At 38.2% G+C, this 21,184-nt stretch overlaps 1 protein-coding gene across 3 annotated transcripts in view; it reads left to right on the top strand.

Moving 5' to 3' along the window:
• The window catches only part of LCLAT1 (lysocardiolipin acyltransferase 1), a 119,997-nt gene that overhangs the window by 21,918 nt on the left and 76,895 nt on the right, over positions 1 to 21,184 (top strand). For all 3 annotated transcript variants that reach the window (XM_071579990.1, XM_071579972.1, XM_071579981.1), the window contains one exon: positions 18,543 to 18,711. In XM_071579990.1, coding sequence (XP_071436091.1) covers positions 18,547 to 18,711 — 165 coding nt within the window. In that variant the 5' untranslated portion in view covers positions 18,543 to 18,546. The remainder of the gene's footprint in view (positions 1 to 18,542; positions 18,712 to 21,184) is intronic.

Below are 21,184 nucleotides of genomic sequence, written 5' to 3'. Positions count from 1 at the left end.
ATAGAATCTTGCAAATTCTGAGAGAAAGTGGTGATTTCCTCAGCTGTGGCAATACCGCCTTAGTTTTTCGTTGTAAAATTAAGTGAATTTTCCACCCAGGAATAAGTTGATGTATTGCAGCTCACTTTTGATTCTCCATTTCCATGTGTAGAGAGTAAATTCTAAGCTTGTTTTGGGGTATCAGCACATCTACGTACTGATAGATGCTATTTAACTGTTCAACCAGATAGGAATCCTGAGCAAAAGCTTTGCAATCTTGTGTTGTGTTCTTGTCTCTGAATGTACAAATAGATGTAACCAGTAGTTGTTGAAAGGTTAAGTTCCCTTAAATTAGATGCATGCTCAGAAAGTCCCTTGTTAAACTAGGAAAACTCACTTTTTGGGTTTAGTCACTGCTTGCTATTTTGAATTGCAAATAGACAAATCATAGAATTGATAGGGTTGGAAAAGACCTCTGAGATCATCAACCTCCGAGTCCAACCCTTGGTTCAACTCCAGTCCGTTTACCAGATCATGGCACTCAGTGCCATGTCCAATCTCAATTTAAAAACCTCCAGGGATGGTGAATCTACCACCTCTCTGGGAAGGCCATTCCAATGCCTGATTACTCTCTCTGGAATGAATTTTTTTCTGATCTCCAACTTAAATTTCCCCTGGCAGAGCGACAGGCCATGCCCTCTTGTCCTATTGCTGAGTGCCTGGGAGAAGAGACCAACCCCCAGCTGGCTAGAACTTCCTTTCAGGTAGTTATAGACAGTGATGATGTCACCTCTGAGCCTCCTCTTCTCCAGGCTAAACACCCCCAGCTCCCTCAGCCTCTCCCCATAGGACTTGTGCTCCAGTCCCTTCACCAGCCTCGTTGCTCATCTCTGGACCTGCTCCAGCACCTCAATATCTTTCCTGAACTGAGGGGCCCAGAATTGAACACAATACTCAAGGTGTGGCCTCACCAACACAGAACAGGGGAAGGATCATTGCCCTGGTCCTGCTGGCCACGCTATTTTTGATACAGGCTGGAATCCCATTGGCCTTCTTGGCCACCTGGGCACACTGTTGGCTCATGCTGAGCTTCCTGTCAGTTAGGACCCCAAGGTCCCTTTCTGCCTGGCTGCTCTCCAGCCACTCTGTGCCCAGCCTGTAGCGCTGCAGGGGGTTGTTGTGGCCAAAGTGCAGGACCCAGCACTTGGCCCGACTGAACTTCATCCCATTGGAATCAGCCCATCTCTCAAGTCTATCCAGATCCCTCTGCAGAGCCCTCCTACCTTCCAGCTGGTTAACACTTACTCCCAGCTTAGTGTTGTCAGCAAATGTGGCTACTCCTGAGCTGGGGGGAAAATTATCCACTGAACATAGCTGTCCTGACAAAAGGCAGAAAATTTTTGGAGTGAAAGTCACACTTAAAATGTTACAACTTCGACTGTTTTAAGTAGTCCATTATTAAAGACTGGTCAAGCCTAATACTAAAGTGTGATATATATCTGCACATAAAGAGTGTGTATGGAGCAAGAGGTTGGGATACTCATGGCATTATTAACATTAGATTCTTGGGACTATTAGAGGGCAATGGCTTACTGTCAACACCACAGTGAGTAGTGAATCTTTGTCTGAGGTGTATTTTATATTTATAGGATACATACTTTCATTTATAATTTCTTTTTAAAATAGAATTGTAGAAGTGTGACGGTGCAGCTTGCCCAGTGTGCCTCTGGCCTGTGATGGTCTTTGAAATACATATGATTATATGAAAATTCTGTAGTGTTTGTAATGTGTTTTCCTTGGCTGTTCATGACATGTTATTACTTTTGTCCAGTTTATCTAAATGAACACTGAAGTTTCATGTTAGCTTGCAATTCTCTCCATAGAAACAAAATTACTGCATCAAAATATGTGGGTCAGTAGCTTAATAGTGGGAGATGTGAGATTCACATGCTGGTATTTTCAAACAGGGCAACCTCTTTGTAGATCAACTATTACTGAATAGCATTCCATAAACATTGGATTAAATGATCTAATGGTGTCTCTGGCCTTCAACTTTGAAGAAGACAAGCCCATGATAACTAAAGTATTACCTCAATTTAACACAGTTTTTTTCAAACTGGTGGCGTTGATGGAAGGATCTTCTTATATATGTTTAAATCAGCAAGATCAAATTGAAAGAAAACTGAAGAGGGAGCTATTTTGCTGAGGCAATTCGTTTTGCAAACAGGTTTTTTTCAGTCACTGAAGTTTGTTATGACTCTGCATATGTTTAGTCACTTCTTGTATGTAAAGAGAAAAATAGTAATTTTATTGTTACTTCTTATCCTTTTCATGTGTCCGTGTTCGAGAGTCTGATGACCTGGCTCTTGAACTGAACTCTAAAACAGCTTGAAAAGGCTAATCTTCATTATTTGCTGAAATTTTGTTTAGAAATCCAAGCTGTGTGGATGTACAAGGATAGTTTCATGTTCTTGCAGAAAACCTTTTATTCCTAACAGGAGGCTCTTCCAGCGCATCTCGTACATTGTTTGTCACTCCCTTTTCTCGGAAGAGGAACTTAAAAAACATTGCCTGCATAAGAATTTCCATTTGGAGAGTTCTAATGTCACAAAGATGTGAGGAGAGTGAGGCATTCCTGGTGATAAGTGTCTCTGTAGCTTTTCTTACTGTGATTGCAAGTTTTACCTAGAAGATCTAAAATATTAACCCCTGTAGATCAAGCTTCCAGGAAAATAGGCTGTGTGTATATTTGCTGCTTCACAGGGAGAGAAAGTGAAGTTTTCTTTTGTGAAATTAGATTATAGGATGAGCCTACTGAATGGAGGGAGATAGGATGCGACATGAGAGGGAATAATTCGAGTGACCCAACTTAAGGTACTTATGTAAATGCCCAAAATGAAGTGAAGGAAATCCTTTGATGGATTGGTACTAGGCTTGGCAAATTCAAAATTGCATAAAGTAGTTTTGATCCAGGATTTTAAAAAGTCTGTACTACTTTGCTTGTAGGAAGCAGAAGGCAGCTAATTTCTTTTCAATTTAATCTTTTCTCTGAAAGATTCAAAAAAAACCCCCTAAACAACCAAACCCTTACTCCAAAATCACAGTAATGTATTGTAATATTCATACAAAAGAGGGGAAAGCTGACTTAGAAGGCAATTCTTAAAAGTACTTTAATGTGTATTTAAACTAAAACACTTGAAGAAATGTGCTCCTTTTACATAAGCAGGTCTTGCTGTGGAAGCTGCTTGTGGTTTAATGTTTCATCACAGTAATGGCAGCTTATGGGTGCTGCCAAGAGACCACTGCCTTTTCTTCTTGTGCTCAGGCTCTTCCAGGGAAATATCTTTAAGGTGAGAAAACACATATTTAACAAAACTGTCATCACAGCCTATGCAGTGAGAGAGCTGTGTGTGAACTCCTCACTCCATTCCACCAAGCATAATTGCTGATGATTTTGTGGAGCAAAGTTTAATTTAAAACAAAAACACCACAAAAAACAACAAAAAAAACAAACAAAAGAAAATATAAAAGGATGAAATAAAGCTAAATACTAGAATCAGATCTGATTTACAAAGACAGGTTTTAAAAATGGCTTATGTAAGTAATAAAGATTGTTTGATTATAATACTGCAGTATTCTACAAAAAATGCTTTGCTTTCTGCTAGAAAATCAGTGGGAATGTTCATCTGATGTTGTTAGAAAGTGTATTGTTCCATAATAAAACCTTGATACTTTGATTTTTTTATTTTATCCCTTAAAATACTCCTTTCAAAGAACCAATTGCAGCTTTGCCTCCACATCCTTTGCCTGATGGGAATATATAAGAGCAGCACATACTTGGACTACTGCAGGGCTACATGTGTGCTTTTGACCAGCCAGGTGCTTCTAAGCAAGAGTTGATAGGGTTATTTCCTTGTTTTTGTATTACATTGTAATTGTATTGCATTGGTTATGTATTTTCTCTTTGGAAAGGATGTTACTTTGTCGTATGATTAAACTGGCGAAGATGGGGGAGGATCTAAAAATGCTGGGTTTGGTGACTGTTTCTACCTTTTACAACAGAAATTAGCAAAGGTGTCACTTTGGGGTTTTGCCCGTTCCCAATTCTTTATAGCAAAAAAAACCCCAAACAAACAAATTAAAAACAAAAAAGCAGTAATATCTTCATTAAAAACTGAATTTATTGTACGCATTGACCATAAAACTTTTCTGAATATTGATGAAGAAGGTTGTTTGCATTTCTTGAAATAGACTAAGAACTGTTTCATGAACATTTGTCTTCAATTTATTTTTCTGAATACTCTGTTCTGAAATTCTCATCAATACATCAATTAGTAATCAGATTTAATTGTTCAGTAATCCTTGACATCATTTAGTCCAATGATTGATTCCTCCTACTGGCATTATTTTAATAATATATCTGTTTGATCCCCAAAGAAAGGAGCTTCCTAAAGTTGCTGTGAAAGCTTCTTTTCTTACTGTAATGGTTCAATAAAATGTTCAGCTGTGGCTGAATTGGAAAGGAAACACACGTTGTTGCTGTAGCTTTTTGGGAAAAAAATTCAATATAATAAATCTTAGCTGTTGTAGAAAACTCTGTGCTCAGCAGGAATCCATATTTCCTCCAGTTGTTTTCAAATTTTCTCCTTACTGCATTTTGAAAACCCTTTTACAACCAACTTTACTCTTCCTTCCACGCGTTAGACAAGGATTCTTGGGAAAGATGGGCAGTGGAAAACTCAGGCTCATCTACGCCTGAGTCAGTGCATTAATCTTCTGAGTTGTAATTTGTCTCAAATTGTCTTTGTTAGAAGGCACGTTGTTTTGCCTTGCGTAACTGGAATACAGGGCTTTCCAATAGCTCTAGGCTTCCTCTTTGACACAGTGTGTTCCTTTATTCCCAAGGCTGTGTTGTTTTGGTTCTTTCTGTCCTCTCTCTCAGGCTGTTGATCTGCAACAATAGCAGGAGTAGGTGAAAATGATTGGTATGAGAAGAAAGTTTTGAGTGTTAAACAACTTTACATAAATTAGAAATTGTATGTTTTAGCCTTGAGAAAAAATGGGCTTATTCTAAGTTATTTATGTTAATCCGAGTATGTAACTGATACTGTAGCAGCCAGGGATTTTTCTCACAGTGTATTTGTAGATACCACAGTAGAAGTTGCAAATTTTTATCTTCTATTTAAGCTATGAAAAATGTATGAACAGTTTTGAATAAAGCAATGTAATGCTTTGTGCATTGCTGTGGAGAGCTTTTAAGTCCAACAACATATTTAGAGCTACCCTCATGGAAAGCCAGTGCTCTTACATTAAGTCCTATTGAAGTACATACGAGAAATCATATTTATATTTATAAAATCGTATTTAGTGTTAAGAGTAGGAGCACTCAAAAGAAGTGTTCACATATGTTCCCCTGTGAAAGTTGGAGTTTTTAACTTTACAATCACAGCTAACTTTTTCAGAGCTGTTACTGCCCCAGCCGTTGTTCAAGGTGGACCTGCTGAGAGGGGAAGTCAGAACTGGGAAGGGCAGGACCTTGCTTATCATCGGGGCTTTAATTTCAGTGCCACCATGGAGAATAAGGTTTAACACCCTGCTCAGTATGAGTTAAGACATACAGGAGTGAGTGTGTCTTAATTTGGCGCCTCCACTAGAATAAGAATTCCCACAGTATTAATTCTGCCCATGAGCTTGGAAAGCAGCATCCCTGCATGTCATCTTGGTTTTATGCCTCTGGGAAAGATGGCAAGTTGACCCAACTGCCAGTGAATTCATAACATTTTAGTAAAGGGCTGGAGCAATTTTACTGTCCCTTGTTTGATGAAGATTATGTAACTGATTTCTCTAAACAGTTTCCACATTTTTGTTAGTACTTACTGACGTTAGCATAAATGAATGGCTTTAATAGGCTCCAAGTGATACTGTGTAGTATCAGGTCTTTGATTCTTGTATCATTTCCTATTACTGCTCTTCCTCTTGTCAAGAGCTTGTGTAGCTGTGTGCTTGATGGTCATGCTGGCAACAAAAGTATCCTATACTGAGATGTTCAGCTTTGAAATAAGATAGTTGTCTCTTTGCTCAAATCAATCTGGAACAAAAGAATATTTCATTGTCAATACAGTTATTTTAATGCTGGTGCTTCTGTGTTCAGCTTTGGTGTTTGTTTTTTTTTTTTTTTAACTTCAGTGTGCTTTGCAGACGTATCAGAGGTGAACTCATTTTCTTCAGGCTGCCTTGTTTGAATGCGAAGTGTCCCAGTAAGTAAAGGCTTACTGTCCTTTGGTTATTTGGAATCACACTGAGAGTTTCAGCAATGTGTTTACTTTCAGAAGACACCAGGAGAAAAGCCTCAAGCTAATGAAGAAGAGAGGGAAGTGGGATGTCGTAAGCATCTATTTTTGACAAGTCCATGATTTATAGTTGCCCCAATAAAAATATCACCTCTACAATGCCCATTGCGATGAACTCATTAAAGACATTTCAAGAGCTGTGATTGCATTTGAGAATGCTTCTACAAATGCAGCTGAGAAGATGTACATGCTTTCTCATATATATCCTTAACCAGTTGCCCAGTAACTTCACTTATTAATGGGCATATTTTATACCTTGAAGGTAAGCTCTTCTTGCCTCTGTGTCTGTGATACTAGTATTAGCTAATCAGAAAGAGCAGATTATTTCCAGGAATTCTGTGGGTTTGCGTAATCTTTTTCCTGAAAGATCGAGGGACTTGGTAAAAGGGGAAACACATGGCAGGGTATGTTCCTTCTTGGAAATAACCGAGAATGCTACATCTTCTTGAAAAAGCAAGAAAAGAATCCTTATAATGAATTGCTAAATCATTAAATTTTTCTGGCCTCTAGATACAGCTGATGATGAACATGTTTCATGACTATAGAAACTGCTATGAGGAGATTCCCAATTTAGATATTTCTGGACAATATCTTCCTTTTTTAGATATGATTTACCTCATGCAAAGATTGACTCATTGCATTTCCTCTTAGAATCCTTTTTTATTGTTATTTATGTTAAGGGGGAGAGTGGTTACAAAGTGTCTAAGGGTTGAGCTGGCAAAATGCCAACTGTCGAACACAGTGGCAGAGCTCTCCCCCCCAAGAAAAAGGAGGAAACTACTTTTATGCTTAAATTAACTATATATATTTATACAGAAAAGAGAAAATTAAGAGAAACTACAATATAACACACACTTAACACAAGTTAAAAGTAACAAGAAATAGCTCCCTACTCCCCATCGAAAAGAGATTCTCTCACTCTAGATCCATAAGCACCCTACAAAAACACCCAGCAAGAAACGGAAAGTATAACAACAAAATATTTCTACTTCCCTGAATTCAAACAAAAGGCAAGTAGCGGCAGCAGCAGCAGCAGCAGGGCCCACTCCAGCAAGACAGCAGCTGTGTATCTTGCCTCTACTTCAGCCATGGTGGAACTGAGTGTACACCTCCTACTCCTGTATTCATATCTCCGGTTTGCATCATCTGGTGTGAAATATTTCTTTGGTTACTTAGTCAGGTGATACCTGTCTCTCCTAATCTATGTAGATTCTCTAAGCCTGCTAATTTGAGGCCTAGCTATAACTGCCACACCAATAAATAATGTTCTCTAGACTATGTCTACTTTATCACTTCTCTCTTTTATCTTCCACATGCTAGATTTGGTGTAGGTCAAGTTATTATTTATCTTTTCTCTCTCATTCTCTAGGTGCAAGTAGCATAGTTTTCTAAATGATCCAGACAATTTTCTACTTCCATGATCATGCTCTTTTCAAAGTTGTTCTGTCTTTTTGTTCCTTTCCCCTATTACCTTGCAGCTTTTAAGGTACTTTGGTAGCAACATCAGCGGTAGTGACCAAGAGACTGGAAGGGGTCCATTGATCTGTAAAAATGCTCCAAATGTGTGTTAGGAGCCTCTTTATCTGTGCTTCTTGTAAGGCTTTCCTTCTTTCCTCCCTGTTTTTCCTAACGGTTCTTGTTAAGCAAGCCAGAGCATTGCTCACGTGTAAAATCTGGTAATCCCTGAATAGCTATAATAGGTTATTTCCCTGACTAGGTCACTTGCTGTTCTATAATTATTTCGTGGGTACTTTATTCTTGGATTGCCTTGCATCAATGCGTCTGCCACAGCCTGTCTGTCTAATGAATCTGCAACTGCCAAATGTATTTGCAGCTGACTTGAAACTCATTCTTACTGTAACATTGTCTTGGTCTTTGTGATGGGAAATACAACACCTATGAAACCACTTTTACTTACTTTTATAAGCTCCTTTCAGTTCTGGCAAACTTTATTAGAAATTGAGTTTCTCTTTCAAATGTGCTACTCTTTTACATAATAAAAAGCTAAAAGGCCTGGTCTTAGATGTTGCTTTTTTCAGTTTGTCTTCTGGCAGCTTTGTAAAGTATTACATAAGTGCTGGCAGATAACTTCCCTGAAAGCCTCAGCATTGAATTACTTTTTTTAAATACTTATACTGGTAATTTGTTACAGGGTAAAATGACCTTGATAAAATGTTCATGCAAAGTATTTTGTTATTCATTTGTCAATAACACTGGATCTTTTGCAAGTAAATGCAAAAAAATTTACAAGTGAGAATCAAATGGTCATTCATATCTTTCTAGCCATTCAGCTTTAAAAAGGAACATGAACTGCTTTATTGTGTGGTATTGGTAAAACATTTTCTGGCTTTGAGAGCATTGAAGTTTGAAGAAAAATGTTGTGTGTTTTATAGAATCAGATTCAGTAGCTGTGGCACCAGAGTCAACATGTCTGCATCAGCTGCTGCTGTGCACAGGCTGAGAGTCCCTGCTGAGACACTGAGAGCTTCATTAGTTCAAGTACAGATGGACCAACTCAGTTTTGCATCTTCCTGGGCAAAGCTTGAATCTCTGCACAGCACCATGCAGGTGGTTTACATGGTGAAATGCAGTGCTCTGTTAGAAATGGCTTTGAAGACCTGGATCCACTTGAAGCCCTGGGAGTGTCCCTTTGGAGTCCTGTCAGAAGAGAGAAGCTTCCCGTTGTAGCTGGTGGAAAGAAAGAATTACAGAGCTGAAGATGGAGTTAAAGCTACACTTCTTAGCAGTGGTTTGTAATATAATCTTGGAAACATCCAGAATATGCTGTTGACTGCTCCTACTGGTAAGCTGTGCAAATGGGGTCTGAAGGCTGTTTAGAATGCTCTGAAAAGCACAGCAGAACTCCATCTCTTCTGTTAGGTCTTGAAAAAGAATTATTAGTTAATAGTGGGACAGCAGTTTGGCAACATGTGGTTTTTAACTATCATGCTTTGGATGTTCATGTATATCAAAACATAATAGATTGAAAATAGGATTTCATGTCCAGAAATGGAGCAAATGCAAATAAACTGTTTCTGTTGCTTTTAATGGGAATGAAACATTTGTAAATTTTCTGCAGAACTACTGCATTTTTCTTCCCTTGCTTCAGAGCCTGCCAGGTAACCAGTCTATTGTTTCTTCTATGCTTACCTTGGAAAGCGCCCAGCCTGTAAGAATAACTTGTAGAAAACTACAATTTATGTGGTTTTTCAAGTTGTTATAAACTTGTGATACTTGCTGATGTATAAGTATGCTTCAGTGCTATGTACTCCTGACACAAAAGCAGCCCTGCAAAATTTCAAGTTCTCAAATGGAATTTTCCAGTTAAATGTCTAGAACATTTTTAATGTTATTTGCAAATGTTTTTTTTTTTTGATGTTTGTCTTGGAAATGATTTTACAAAGCCTAAGGCAGTTGCACAGACTCAGAAGCTTGGCAGAGTTATATGCCATTGATAATAGCAATTTATCTTTATTATTATTTAAAAAATAAAATAGTGACATAAATTTGTCTTTGGACACTGTTCTTCATCTCATCTAAGTACTGTCAAGCCAGAATGACTTACATGGTAGGGAAATGAACATGCCTGTTTAGTTTTTATTTTCAGCCTTTTAAAAATTCTGAGAGTAGATAAAATTCATAGTCTGATCTTGCAGTTGATTCTGGGTGGAGACTCACTGGCTTCAGTAAGTTTGCTCTTGGGGGCCTGCTGAAATTTTATAGCATGTAGCATGCTACTGAGAAAAGGTATAAAGCAATTTAGTAGTTGCTGTTGTTTCACAGGTGATGTCTGTCATAGTATAAAAGATACTAAAAAGAAAAAAGCTGTGTTGGCTGAAAAAACAAAACAACAACTGAGTGCTACCTATTCCTTGCACCATACTTGATAACCAGAAAAGGATGAATTGTTCAGGTTAATATAATTTGCTCTAAAAATGAGTCACCTTTTGTAAAGAATGATCACAAATACGAAGGTCTCTGCAACTTTTTCCAAGCTGGGTAGCTTGCTTAGGGCTTCCAGAAGTCTGCTTTTACATCCCCCCTCTTTATTTTCATGATTGCACTCTGAATAACGTGAATCAGCATAAGCTTTCTGTCATTCTGTTACTATCCTAGTGATGGTCAGTGGTTTTCATAGCTTGTTGAACAGGTTGTATGAGTTTTGTTCCTACACCTTTCCCACATTTCCTTTGAGTTGTTAACTTGATGAGAAAGTTTTGTCTTCATGAGGGTAGAAAAGCCATTAGAAGTTTCATGGATGTATCCTTCTCCGAGAGTCATTTTGGTTCAATGCCAGTGGCAGAGATTTAAAGATCCTTCACTGAACACTACTAGTTTTGTATTCGAGTAACTGTTCTTCAGCACTGGAGTCCTATGTTTCTCAACTGAGGATTTTATTGTGAAATTGGTACTTCTGAAATTATAAATGCCACCGCTCCTCACCAAGAGTAGCTGTAAACTAAGGTGTTGGGGTGCTTTTACACAGGGGGAAAAAATTCATTTATTGGTTTGTTTGTAACATCTTAAATTACAAAGTGGAACATTTTGTCTTTTTTCATAATTTTCACTTGGATTTGTTATCCAGCATTGGTAGTCAGCATTGTGGTCTGGTGTAGACTTGAAAAACCAGAGGACTTACATTTGGCATCTGTTGCTCACAAGTAACTTTTTAGAAAAATAGACTGGTCCTGGAGCTGACCTGCAGGTTTTACATAAAGTACCTAATAACCCCCCCCCAAATTGACCACTGCTCCATGTTTGTCACAAGGTTATGGAGGTTTTTTTGTTTCTTTTATTTAAAGACAAGGAATGGGGGGAATATAACAGCTGTTCTTTGTCTGCCAAAGCTATTTTTGACGATTTGTTAGCCAGGGCATTCTTTTTGTATGGGTTGCTTTTTAATACAGGCTTTTGGGGCCTCAATAAATTGATGGATAGTGCAGAGGGCAACTGTATGCATGGAAAGCCCTGAAGAATTAATTTAAAATTATTTGTGTCTGTGCTATAAGCATAATGGAAAAGTGAGATAGCTTTTGGTAGAAGGTCTTGTGCAGTTCTTACTACAGCAGCTGGAATTTGTCAATTCATCTAGATTTTCTGATTATAGTAAGGAATAAAAGCAAGCTCCTTTTCCATAAATCATTGTTTGAGTTTTTTTTCAGGAAGCAACTGTAGCAATTGCAGGATAGCCTCTTACAAATTATTTCAAATACCTGAGCTCATGCTCTCATTCAAGCTTTATTGGTCTAATGGTTGTCTGGAGCAACAGTGGAAAGACTACAGGTAAATGAGGGTGAAAAAGCATCAGTCTGATTTGATGTCTGTACCCTCACTGAATTAGCTTCTTACAGTATCTAAAGGTTATACTGCAAAGAATCTCAGTCAGGTTTTTTGCATTTGGAAACACACAATTACTTGGAAGAGGAAATTCATTATTCTGTTAACATTTTATTGAATTAAGTCTTGGCAAAGAAAAGAAATAATAAGTTGTAAGATGCAGCAATAATCATATTTTAGTGGTAATATTTAAAGAAATTGCTCATTAAGTATTGTACTTTTTATTTTGGGCATTTGTAAGCTGATATGTGCTATACTGTTAGGCAGGGTCGGGGTGAGGTTTGTGATAATTTCTTCTTACTGCCCTTTCCTATATTGTTCCATGATACATGTATCTTTTAAGGTTTTTAAATGCAGGAACTGAATAAGAAGGAAGTGGTTTTAATGGAAAAGTGCCTATTGTTCCACGTATTTTTCCGGTGACAGTGATCTGTGCCTTATTTGTATGTTCCTTAAAACACTGAAGTGCCCAAGAGAAGTATCAGAAGTAAAATGTAGTTCTTAGGGAGCTCTGTGGAGACTGATGGAGCTTCTTGTCTGTATTGTGTGGGCTACTGATTAGAGTGGATATCTCTGCAATTAATGATTTGGCTTCCTCCTGTCATTGCTTCCCCTATAACCTCTGCTATTTCCGCAGTTCTTTTCACTGAGGCACAAGTTGAGAGGACATGGGGGAAATTGTAGATTTGGAAATACAATGGAGTCAGCCTACAAAAGCTTGCTGTGAACAAATTTCTTTTTCAGTATGGTACTACATAGAAACTACTTTCTTGCTCTGAGTGCAAAAATTGGTAAAAATTTCCTTTTACACGCTGTTATGTAAGAAAACCATAAAATGCTCAAATAGAAAAGCATGGTGATTTTGTTGAACTTTAAACATTTTGTTAGGATGTGTCATTTCCACTGAAACTTAGCCTGGCTCATATTTTGTCTCTTGGTCACCTGCTCAGTGGTTCACAAGACACATTGTTATTTGCCTCACAAGATGAGAAGGGCTGTCCTTCTGTCTGCTCTCCTGTCTAGATGATTTTGCTTAATAACCTTAAAAAGCAGTGTACAAAAAAAAGTTTGGGTCATTCATTTGATGGCTTGTTTAATGGACATCTGGTAAGTTGGTAATCTTTGTTCCCCTTTTGCCCACCTCCTGTAAGTTCAATTCGCTTCACCCAGATCAAAGGTTGTAAAAATTGTGTGAAAATTGTATCTTCTGATTTTGAAATTACGTTCCCGAATGCAAAATGGAATGTGGGAGCTGGAATTTCCAGCTCACCTCTTTCATTTGGAGTGCTTGGAGGAAATGCAGAAGTGAAGTCAGTCTGTAGTTAACTGGTTTCTTTCTCTGTGGAACTGTTAGGGTAAAGTCATAATTGTTTGTGTGAATTTCTGCTTGATTTTAACTGAAGAGAATGTTTACCTTTTCCCCTGGTAATTGAGTGAAAGAAGCATTAAATCCAGTGCCTAGTAGTCCCCATTCTGTTTTCGAAGGCTAATGAACAGTTCTATTGCCTATGCTGATTGACTGGAAACATGCTGACCAGTAATAGTACACTCTTGTTTTATTGGCACTGAAGAGCATTTCTTTATTTTTTCAGTGGTGTAATAAAGCCTGATTTGTTCACTTCATAGTAAGTGTTTAAAAATCTCTCTAGTATCAGGCAGCTGGCTCTGTTTGTCAGGTACTATTGCTTAATGCCATGCTGAGGTTAAAATCTTCTTTTACACTGAAGCTGGGAGATGAATTAACCCATTTGTACAAGAACTTTGAATAAGCCAGGAGCTGTTGAGGAAACGTGAATCGTGTGGTGAGTCTTGACTCCTCTGAAACTTCTAGAATTTTGAGTTTAGAATTTTTTAGTTTCTTACCAGATAAACTTCTTTTGCATTTTTTACCCACTTACAAGCCACAGAAGCAGTTGTGAAGAAAAGTTTTGCTGTAGAGAACAGGCTGTTTAAAACATTTTGAAATCATCATCACAGTAAGTTGTGGTATGTCTGTCATTCCATCTGTACCTTCAATAAAAGTATGTAGATGCTAAGCAAAGAAGCCAAAATCTGATCACAGGAAGGTACATTGCTTTATGTTACTGTGCAAATGTTTTGTTTGCATAGAATAACGAAATAATTTCAAGTAAATATTCTAATAAAGATGAAGCTTACAAAAACTGATTGGGAAAGTAATTTGTCCCTTTGTAGCCAAGAATTTTTTAAATTAACTGAAATAGAAAGCAGAAATTGTATTTTAAGAATTATTGTTTCCAGTTACCTGGAGACAGAGCATGTTTTCCTTCTGCTATGGCAACAAGAACATGTGAAGTACAGTACCCCAATAACTTGGAGTTCTGCCACAAAATAGATGAAGAACTACAGGCCCAGTATGATGGTGCTGTCTTTCTCAGTGTTTGCAGCTTTCAGGCTGAATTGTAAAATACTTTTGACCATTTCCTCACAGTTCAGGCCCACGCAGCGAATGGAAAATGACTTCAAAGATACATATATGCTAAATCTACTGTTGAGAGTGATTGCTGGATTAGAAAGAGATAGTTGTCAACAGGACTAACAGAATACTTCAGTGCTTTAAAAATGCTTGGATTCTATTCAGACTTCCTGTAGAATCCTTTAATTAATTTCTTGCATTTCTCATCTCTGGAATGAGTCAGCTCCAATCTTCTTTGTTTTGAGATTTTTCACATTTGTTTTAGATTATTTTACAAGTCCTCATTAAATACTCCTTCTCCTTTGAGATTATTTGACTGTTTTTTAATCATGTTTTGAAGTTGCAGGCATGTCTTGTTATAGCTGTTACTTGTTGAATGCAGATGTTAGATTTGGGATGACTGACATATCTTAGAGATGGTTTGTTTCTAAGATAGGTGTTTAAGGGGCTGAGGGATGCAAAAGGATAATGATAGTCAGTTCCCTGTTGTCTTTGGTGGCGGGTTTCTGGAATGGTAAACTGGCTACAACAGCCCTTGCAGTGCCCACACAAGTTGATATGGGTGTTCAGAGCCTGGCCTGGTCTGGCAGGACCCAACAGTTGAGTCCACATGCCAAGCCTGCACTTGGAGCCTGCTGCCCTTCACCTGCCCAAACAAGCTGGTATTGCAAAGGGAGTGAAAGGAGTGTTTATGGGAGGGATATTGCAGCGTCGGGATGGGAGATGTGGGATGCAGGGCTGGGAGAAGGGTTGCTATTGGAAAGGGAAAAATGTGAGGATACAGAGGTGAGACAGGCAGGGAGGGTTTGTTAGGCAGGTCACAGTGCTGGATGAACATGACTGTATCTGCTTCAGAAACAGGGCAATTCCAAACTGTACTGATGCTTTGGTGGGACACAAAGTTGTAACTAATTGTTTTGTCTGCCAAGAGCTGGCTCTACATAATTTGCAAACTCGTGTACTGTAGTCCCGGCCAAGGAGCTGCTGGAGTCTGTCCCTGTGCACTGCTTGAGTTACAGAACACACGTGGCTTCAGCAGTGCACCTGGGCTGGGGGGTGTATCAAATCCAGCCTGGGGCTTCAGCCTCATCTCTGCCCTCCCTGTGCTAAACACATGCAAAGCAACATTTCTGCTGGCCATCCCAGGGCACGTGCTCTTGGCAGCCAAGGTACCCAGCAGCACCTTGGGTGATGGATATCCATCCTTGACTGTTGGCTAAAATGAGAATATATGTAATTGTTTCTCAACTGACACGTGTAGGCAGATGTACTTTAAATCATGTAAACTATTGTCCGGGCTGTAATTCTACCATGTGAACCTACAAATGAAAACAAAATGGGCTGAGTGTATTAACAATTTGATCTTTTTACTAAAATGAGCTTTCTCAGTACAGTTTCCAGGCCAGCTGCATGGTTGAGCTGTAAGTTCTTCACATTATATCACAGGTTTCTCAGCTTGCAGTTTTGTTCAAATACATTCAGAGGGAGTTGGTTTTGTGTTCTCATACCTCTTTACATGGTAGGTGCTTTATTGTGTAGCGAAGGCAATTCAGAGACAAAGTCTACCCATTATTCTAGATAAATGTGTATGTACATATGTAAATATATATAATGTATTATATAGAAGAAATAAGCAAAATATGGTATGTATCACACTAAAAATTTGGCTTCAAGAGTGATAAATGGCATTGACTGAAAACACACATGTTATCTTTTGTGTCTAGAAATAAACACCAGTGTTTAACCCGCTGGAATGTAGTATAACTCACAGATGTATATACTGTGATGTTAAAGAAGGAACTGCTGGAGTACTGGTTGAAGAAGATTAAATTCAGAACTTCATTAGGTCTTTTCCATAGGTCAGATACCTTCATCTAAAACAAACAAACAAAATTGTTTACAAGACAGTCTTTCAGATTAAAAGAAAAAAATCATTAAATCTTTTGCTCTGTACAGTAATTTGAGGGAAGGACCAGTGTAAACTGTGAAAAGGACAGCCTGTAAATAAATGACCCATGTTACTTTTCTAAGACTCTAAAAGGATGACAGAATAATGTCTCCTTAGCTCTATGGCTACCTGTGTGCAGTACTCAGGTATTTGGAACTGGATGGTCACCTCCATGTTGTCCGCAGCCTGTTGGACCTGGAGTGTCTGTCTGCATCTGACCAATGACTAGAGGCTCTGACCAGTCTCCCAGAGGACCAAAGCAGCTAAAGTTTAATAAATTCGTGTTCTGTATCTGCTGCTGGTCTTTCATAGAATCATATAATGTACCGAGTTGGAAGGGACCCATCAGGATCAGAGTCCAACTCCTGGCCCTACACAGGACACCCCAAGAATCACACTGTGTATCTGAGAGCACTGTCCTTACATGTGTCCAGTTGTTTTGCTATGTGTGTTCCTCACAAAATGCCAGATTAGATCAAGCACATTGAATTTTAAACCTTTTTGCAGTAGGCCTCAAATCTTCATGTCAGGAAAAGGGTTTTTTCTTGTGGTCTCGCTGCAACTAATGCTTGTGGGTTTTTTCCCTTTCTGTTGTTTCTGTTTTTCTCTGGGTTTGTTGTTGGGTTTTTTGATGGTTTGAGTTTCTTTTTGTTTGGGTTTTTTTGTTGTTTGTTTGTTGGTTGATTTTAGGGGTTTTCTTGGCCTCTTCTATCTTTATTTCCAGCTTTACCCACGGAGGTTTACAAAAACAAATGCAAGAAGGCAAATGGAACATTATTACTTGCGTGCATTGCTCTTAAAGGGTCTCTTGATGCATCAGAACTGATCCTTCTTGTGCATACGTGTAGACACATGGTTATTTAGTTCCTGCTTTTGGTAGAAAAGTGAGGGCTCTGTGCTCCAGGATGTAAATAAAATATATTTGTTTGAATTCAAATTTCATTGTGTTAAAATTTTTCTGATACAGCAATAAGCAAACATTCATATCAGTGTTACTTGTTTTACTCTGCTGCAAAGGTCGAGTTAAATAGAGCTTCCTATATCTTTCTTGCATTAACAAATTTGCATGGCCTCTTCTCTCAGCCTTTCTCCAAGTACCATACAGTTTAGGAAATCGTTTAAACCTAAAGGTATCTCAAATTAGAGCTATTGTCTTGTTACTTGTCAACATGAAGTAGCAGAAGCAAATTCGTGTGCTAGCAATGCCAGGATTGCCATTTCTTGACTTTCAAATACTTTGCTATGCAAACATTATTGCTATGGACAGTGTACAAAACCATTGAGATAAAACCATTGAGATAAATCATGTGTGTTACAGTACACATGGCTTAATGGATTACTTTTCCATTGCTCATTTTAAAATTAAAACCACCAGCTTCCTGTTTTTGTTGTCCTGAAGTCCTATCTAACTGAGCTCTTATAATTTCTAAAATAGCCTGTCAAAAAAGGAATTCAGTAAAGTGACTAAAAAGTGACTTCTACTTAACCTTTGATTTTATAAACAATTGGCTGAGTCCTAAATAGATGAAAACAATCTATTTTTAGGCCCTAATTTAGAGAATTGATATTTCCACATTTGCTTTGTCATAGCTGGTAGTAGTTGCTAAATTGTGAAAGCTTGTAGCTATTACAAATGCTTGGAGGATTGCTGAGTGCTCTGCTGTAATGCATTAAGAAGCTCAGTGTACTGTACATTTCAATTTATAATAAGGGAGTGTAGCTGATAGCACAGACACTGAAATATTTCAAGTCTAGACTACTGCCTTGAAAACCAAAGGCTATTGGCTTTTTGGTGCAGTAAGTTGGAAAATAAATGATAAGGACAGTTGAAGTACATCAGACTTCAAAAAGTGATGAGTTCTCTAAGCGAGGGTGGGTCAAGAGGTTTCAGCCACTGCTTGCCTGCCCTGTTGGGATGAAAAGGGGACTGGCATTTGAAATGGCTGGTCAGTCTCACAGGGTTTGAGTGGTTGTGGTGGAGGTCACATGTAGACCCTTGTTAGGTGGGGAAATTGAGTTTCTGCAACACTGTTCAGCACCAAGAAACAGGATGGAGTGACAGAAAAGCAAAGTTTCCTGTCTTTAGAAAAGGGTAATGTTAGTACTTCACCAACAACAAAGATAATGGCTGAAAAGTTTAATGTAGCTGGTGTTCTCATCTATAGCTCTTTTGTACCTTTGGATAATAAAAATAGCTTGCTGAAGATTTTTGAATGGAACTACATATTGCAATAAGTGGAAGAAATTATGATGTAGCCGATACTTTTATGGACCCTTTAACATCCAAATTCACCTTACAAATCACTGTGCTTTTAAAGTCTTTTTCTTACTGTTCCTTGTGAAGTAGAACATTTTGGTTGTGTTTACTGTCATCATGTGCTGTTAGCCGTGGCAAAAAGGGGAAATGTTACCTCAAACTGGCCTTACGGACTTAAAGAATTATGTAATTACTTTCAGTTTGTCTCTCTAACATAATGCCAACTTTCTTTTTCAGAGCCATGGTGTCATGGAAAGGGATATACTTTGTACTTGCATTGTTCTTGGGAAGTTTCTTTGGAAGTATATTCATGCTCGGTCCTTTTCTGCCTTTGATGTTTATCTCACCGGCCTGGTATCGCTGGATCACCGACTCCATTGTGGCCACTTGGCTCACGCTCCCAGTGGTAAGTTGCAGTTTGAGCCAAATTCTGGGCAACTGTCTGTAATCCCACAATTTAGTTTGCCCACTAACACTTTTTTTGTTGTTGTTGTTGGTTTTTTTTAAAGTTATTTATGCTTTTGTCGAAACAAGCCCTAACACAGTTACTGTCTGTGGAAACCTTGCTTTTAGCTCAGTGTTGCCTTTTTACAGTCCCCCTCTTCTTCTGTAGTTTAATTTATAGGTAACCTAATGCTGTGTCTTAATTTTGTGCTTGAAAGGGCCTTTTTGTGACATCTCCATCCAGTGTCACTCAGATGCAAAGAAGAGTAGGTGAAATATTGGTAAACAGAAGTATTTTCTTTTTAATTGCAAACTTTCTAAATGAGTCGTCTCGTAAACTCTTTCTTTGGACTCTACTTCAATGATCTCATTAGGAAAATTATGCACTGTCTGGTACACTGTTGCCAACCTTCATGGTCCTGTTACTTAATCCTCTTAGAATTTAGTCCTTGTAGTTGAATTAGAGATAAAGTATTTCAAGTGAAAAAGAAGAGCTTCCCCTAGAAGTGTCCCCCACTTCTAAGTCATCAACTTTATAACTATATGAGTCTGGAAATCAATAACAAAGCTCTTCCCTGAATTGTTCCAGAGGAAAGGCAGTATGAATGGGATCAATCTCTTCATCTGTTCTCTAAAAGCCAAGGGACTTTGTTCCTTTAGGGCATTAAAGATTTGTTTAACTTTCTGAAGTAAAATGCCATATTGGTATGCAGAAGTATGTATCTTGTGACATAGAAGTTTTATCTTTATTGCATATCAAATAGTTTCTGCTTTCACTGTTTCTGTCTTGTGTGTTTGAAAGGGGTGTGCACTATTTCACATTCTAAAACTTTTCTAGTTTTCATCATTACTAAATGTGGTGAAATTAGGAGGGCACAAATAATTACCAGTAAAGGAAATGGAGAGATTGCTATTTCTTGTCATGATGAAATTTAACTGCATACTGATAGAGTCACAAAATAACCCTTTAGCTGTTCATCTTCTAATTTTTCTAAAATCTCAAACTCCCCCAAATCTGGTACTGGTCTTTTCTTTGACTAGCTTCCTTGGCTTTATAATTCTGGATTAGTGCAACTAGTTTGTGATAGTTTTTGCAATCTAGAAGTTTGATTTTAGCCCACACTAGACTTAAACTAAAATAATTTTAATACTTTTGTGAAAAAGATTTTGTCTTTTAAAAATGTTGGGGATTTAGGTTCACAAAAGGAGTCTCAAAAAGAATTTTCACCCCACCTTTTTGAGGCTCTGACTTTGTCTGACTTAGTTTTCTGTCCTTACGCTTGCTCTGTTCTTAGTCAGGAGAAGCAGGTCCTTGGTTTGTGTCTCCAGTAAAGTGCTGTTGTACCAGTTGAACTCCAACAGGGAAACTCTGACCCTGACCTCTGTGATGTAAGAGATTTCCACCTTCCTCACTCTGCTATCACATTTTATTTCATTTCAGCAGGATGGACAGTGAGGTGGGTCTTAACTGTTTCAGTTTAGTTTGGCTTATATTAGGATCAGGATATGCGGAACGGGACACCCATTCATTATTATGTTTAACTAGATGTTAAATATGTAATATGATTCTTATTAAAATACTAAAAAAAGGCAGCTTTTTTCTCTGAGAAAAGATGTCTTTGCCACTTTGAGCTATACTGCCTGTACCACTTTTGCAGTGGCCCGTAGTTACTCTTGATAGCAACACCTATTCTGGAATTATAGTGAGCTGAGTAATTAATAGTATTAATACTTGGCAAATAGAATTCTTTTCATTCTAAGATCTCCAGCCATTTGTGATTGAGAGAATGTCATTCTAGTTTTACAGGTGACTTAAACTGGGAAAATTGTGTTCTTTGTTGTTCTTAGGCAAGTTGACTGAAATATGAACAGAAAGTTGTTTTACTTTATAGAGCTCTGTTTAAATCCTCAGTCTTAGTTCTTTTTATATACTTCTTTTGAGGAAGAACAGGAAAGATAAGGTAACGAGGTCATTTGAAGTGCTTTTTATGTCAAGGCCAAAGGGTAAGTTTGTTCCTCTAGATGTCCAATTGTGTTTCTTTTTCTGTGCTCACTGGGTTGGACAGTGTTCTGCCAGTGACTGACCTTAGCAGCTTCAAGTCATACCTCTAGGATTTAATGTCTGTTGTCTACATCTGTTTCTTGGGATTTTGTACCTTTCCACTGTGTCTCTACTAGGCTTTAAAAGGTTGCAAGGCACTAGCATTCAGTCATCCGTGTCTTTGAATTCTTTGCCTGGTCCTGGTTTTCTACTGTAACCCCCATACACTTCCCTGCATGATTTGGCAATGGGCATGGGTCAGAAGCCATTTTCAATAGGCAATTTGGATGTGGTGTGAACATGGCCAGAATGTGCTGTTTGGTTCTACAGCTGTACTTACTACAACTAGTCTAGTTATGTGCTTACGGTCCAACTGTCCAGGTTATGAAACCAG

Source organism: Pithys albifrons, chromosome 2, assembly GCF_047495875.1.
Source record: "Pithys albifrons albifrons isolate INPA30051 chromosome 2, PitAlb_v1, whole genome shotgun sequence".
Taxonomy (NCBI): domain Eukaryota; kingdom Metazoa; phylum Chordata; class Aves; order Passeriformes; family Thamnophilidae; genus Pithys; species Pithys albifrons.
Note: the sequence above shows the minus strand (reverse complement) of the source record. Positions and strands in the feature narration are given on the sequence as shown.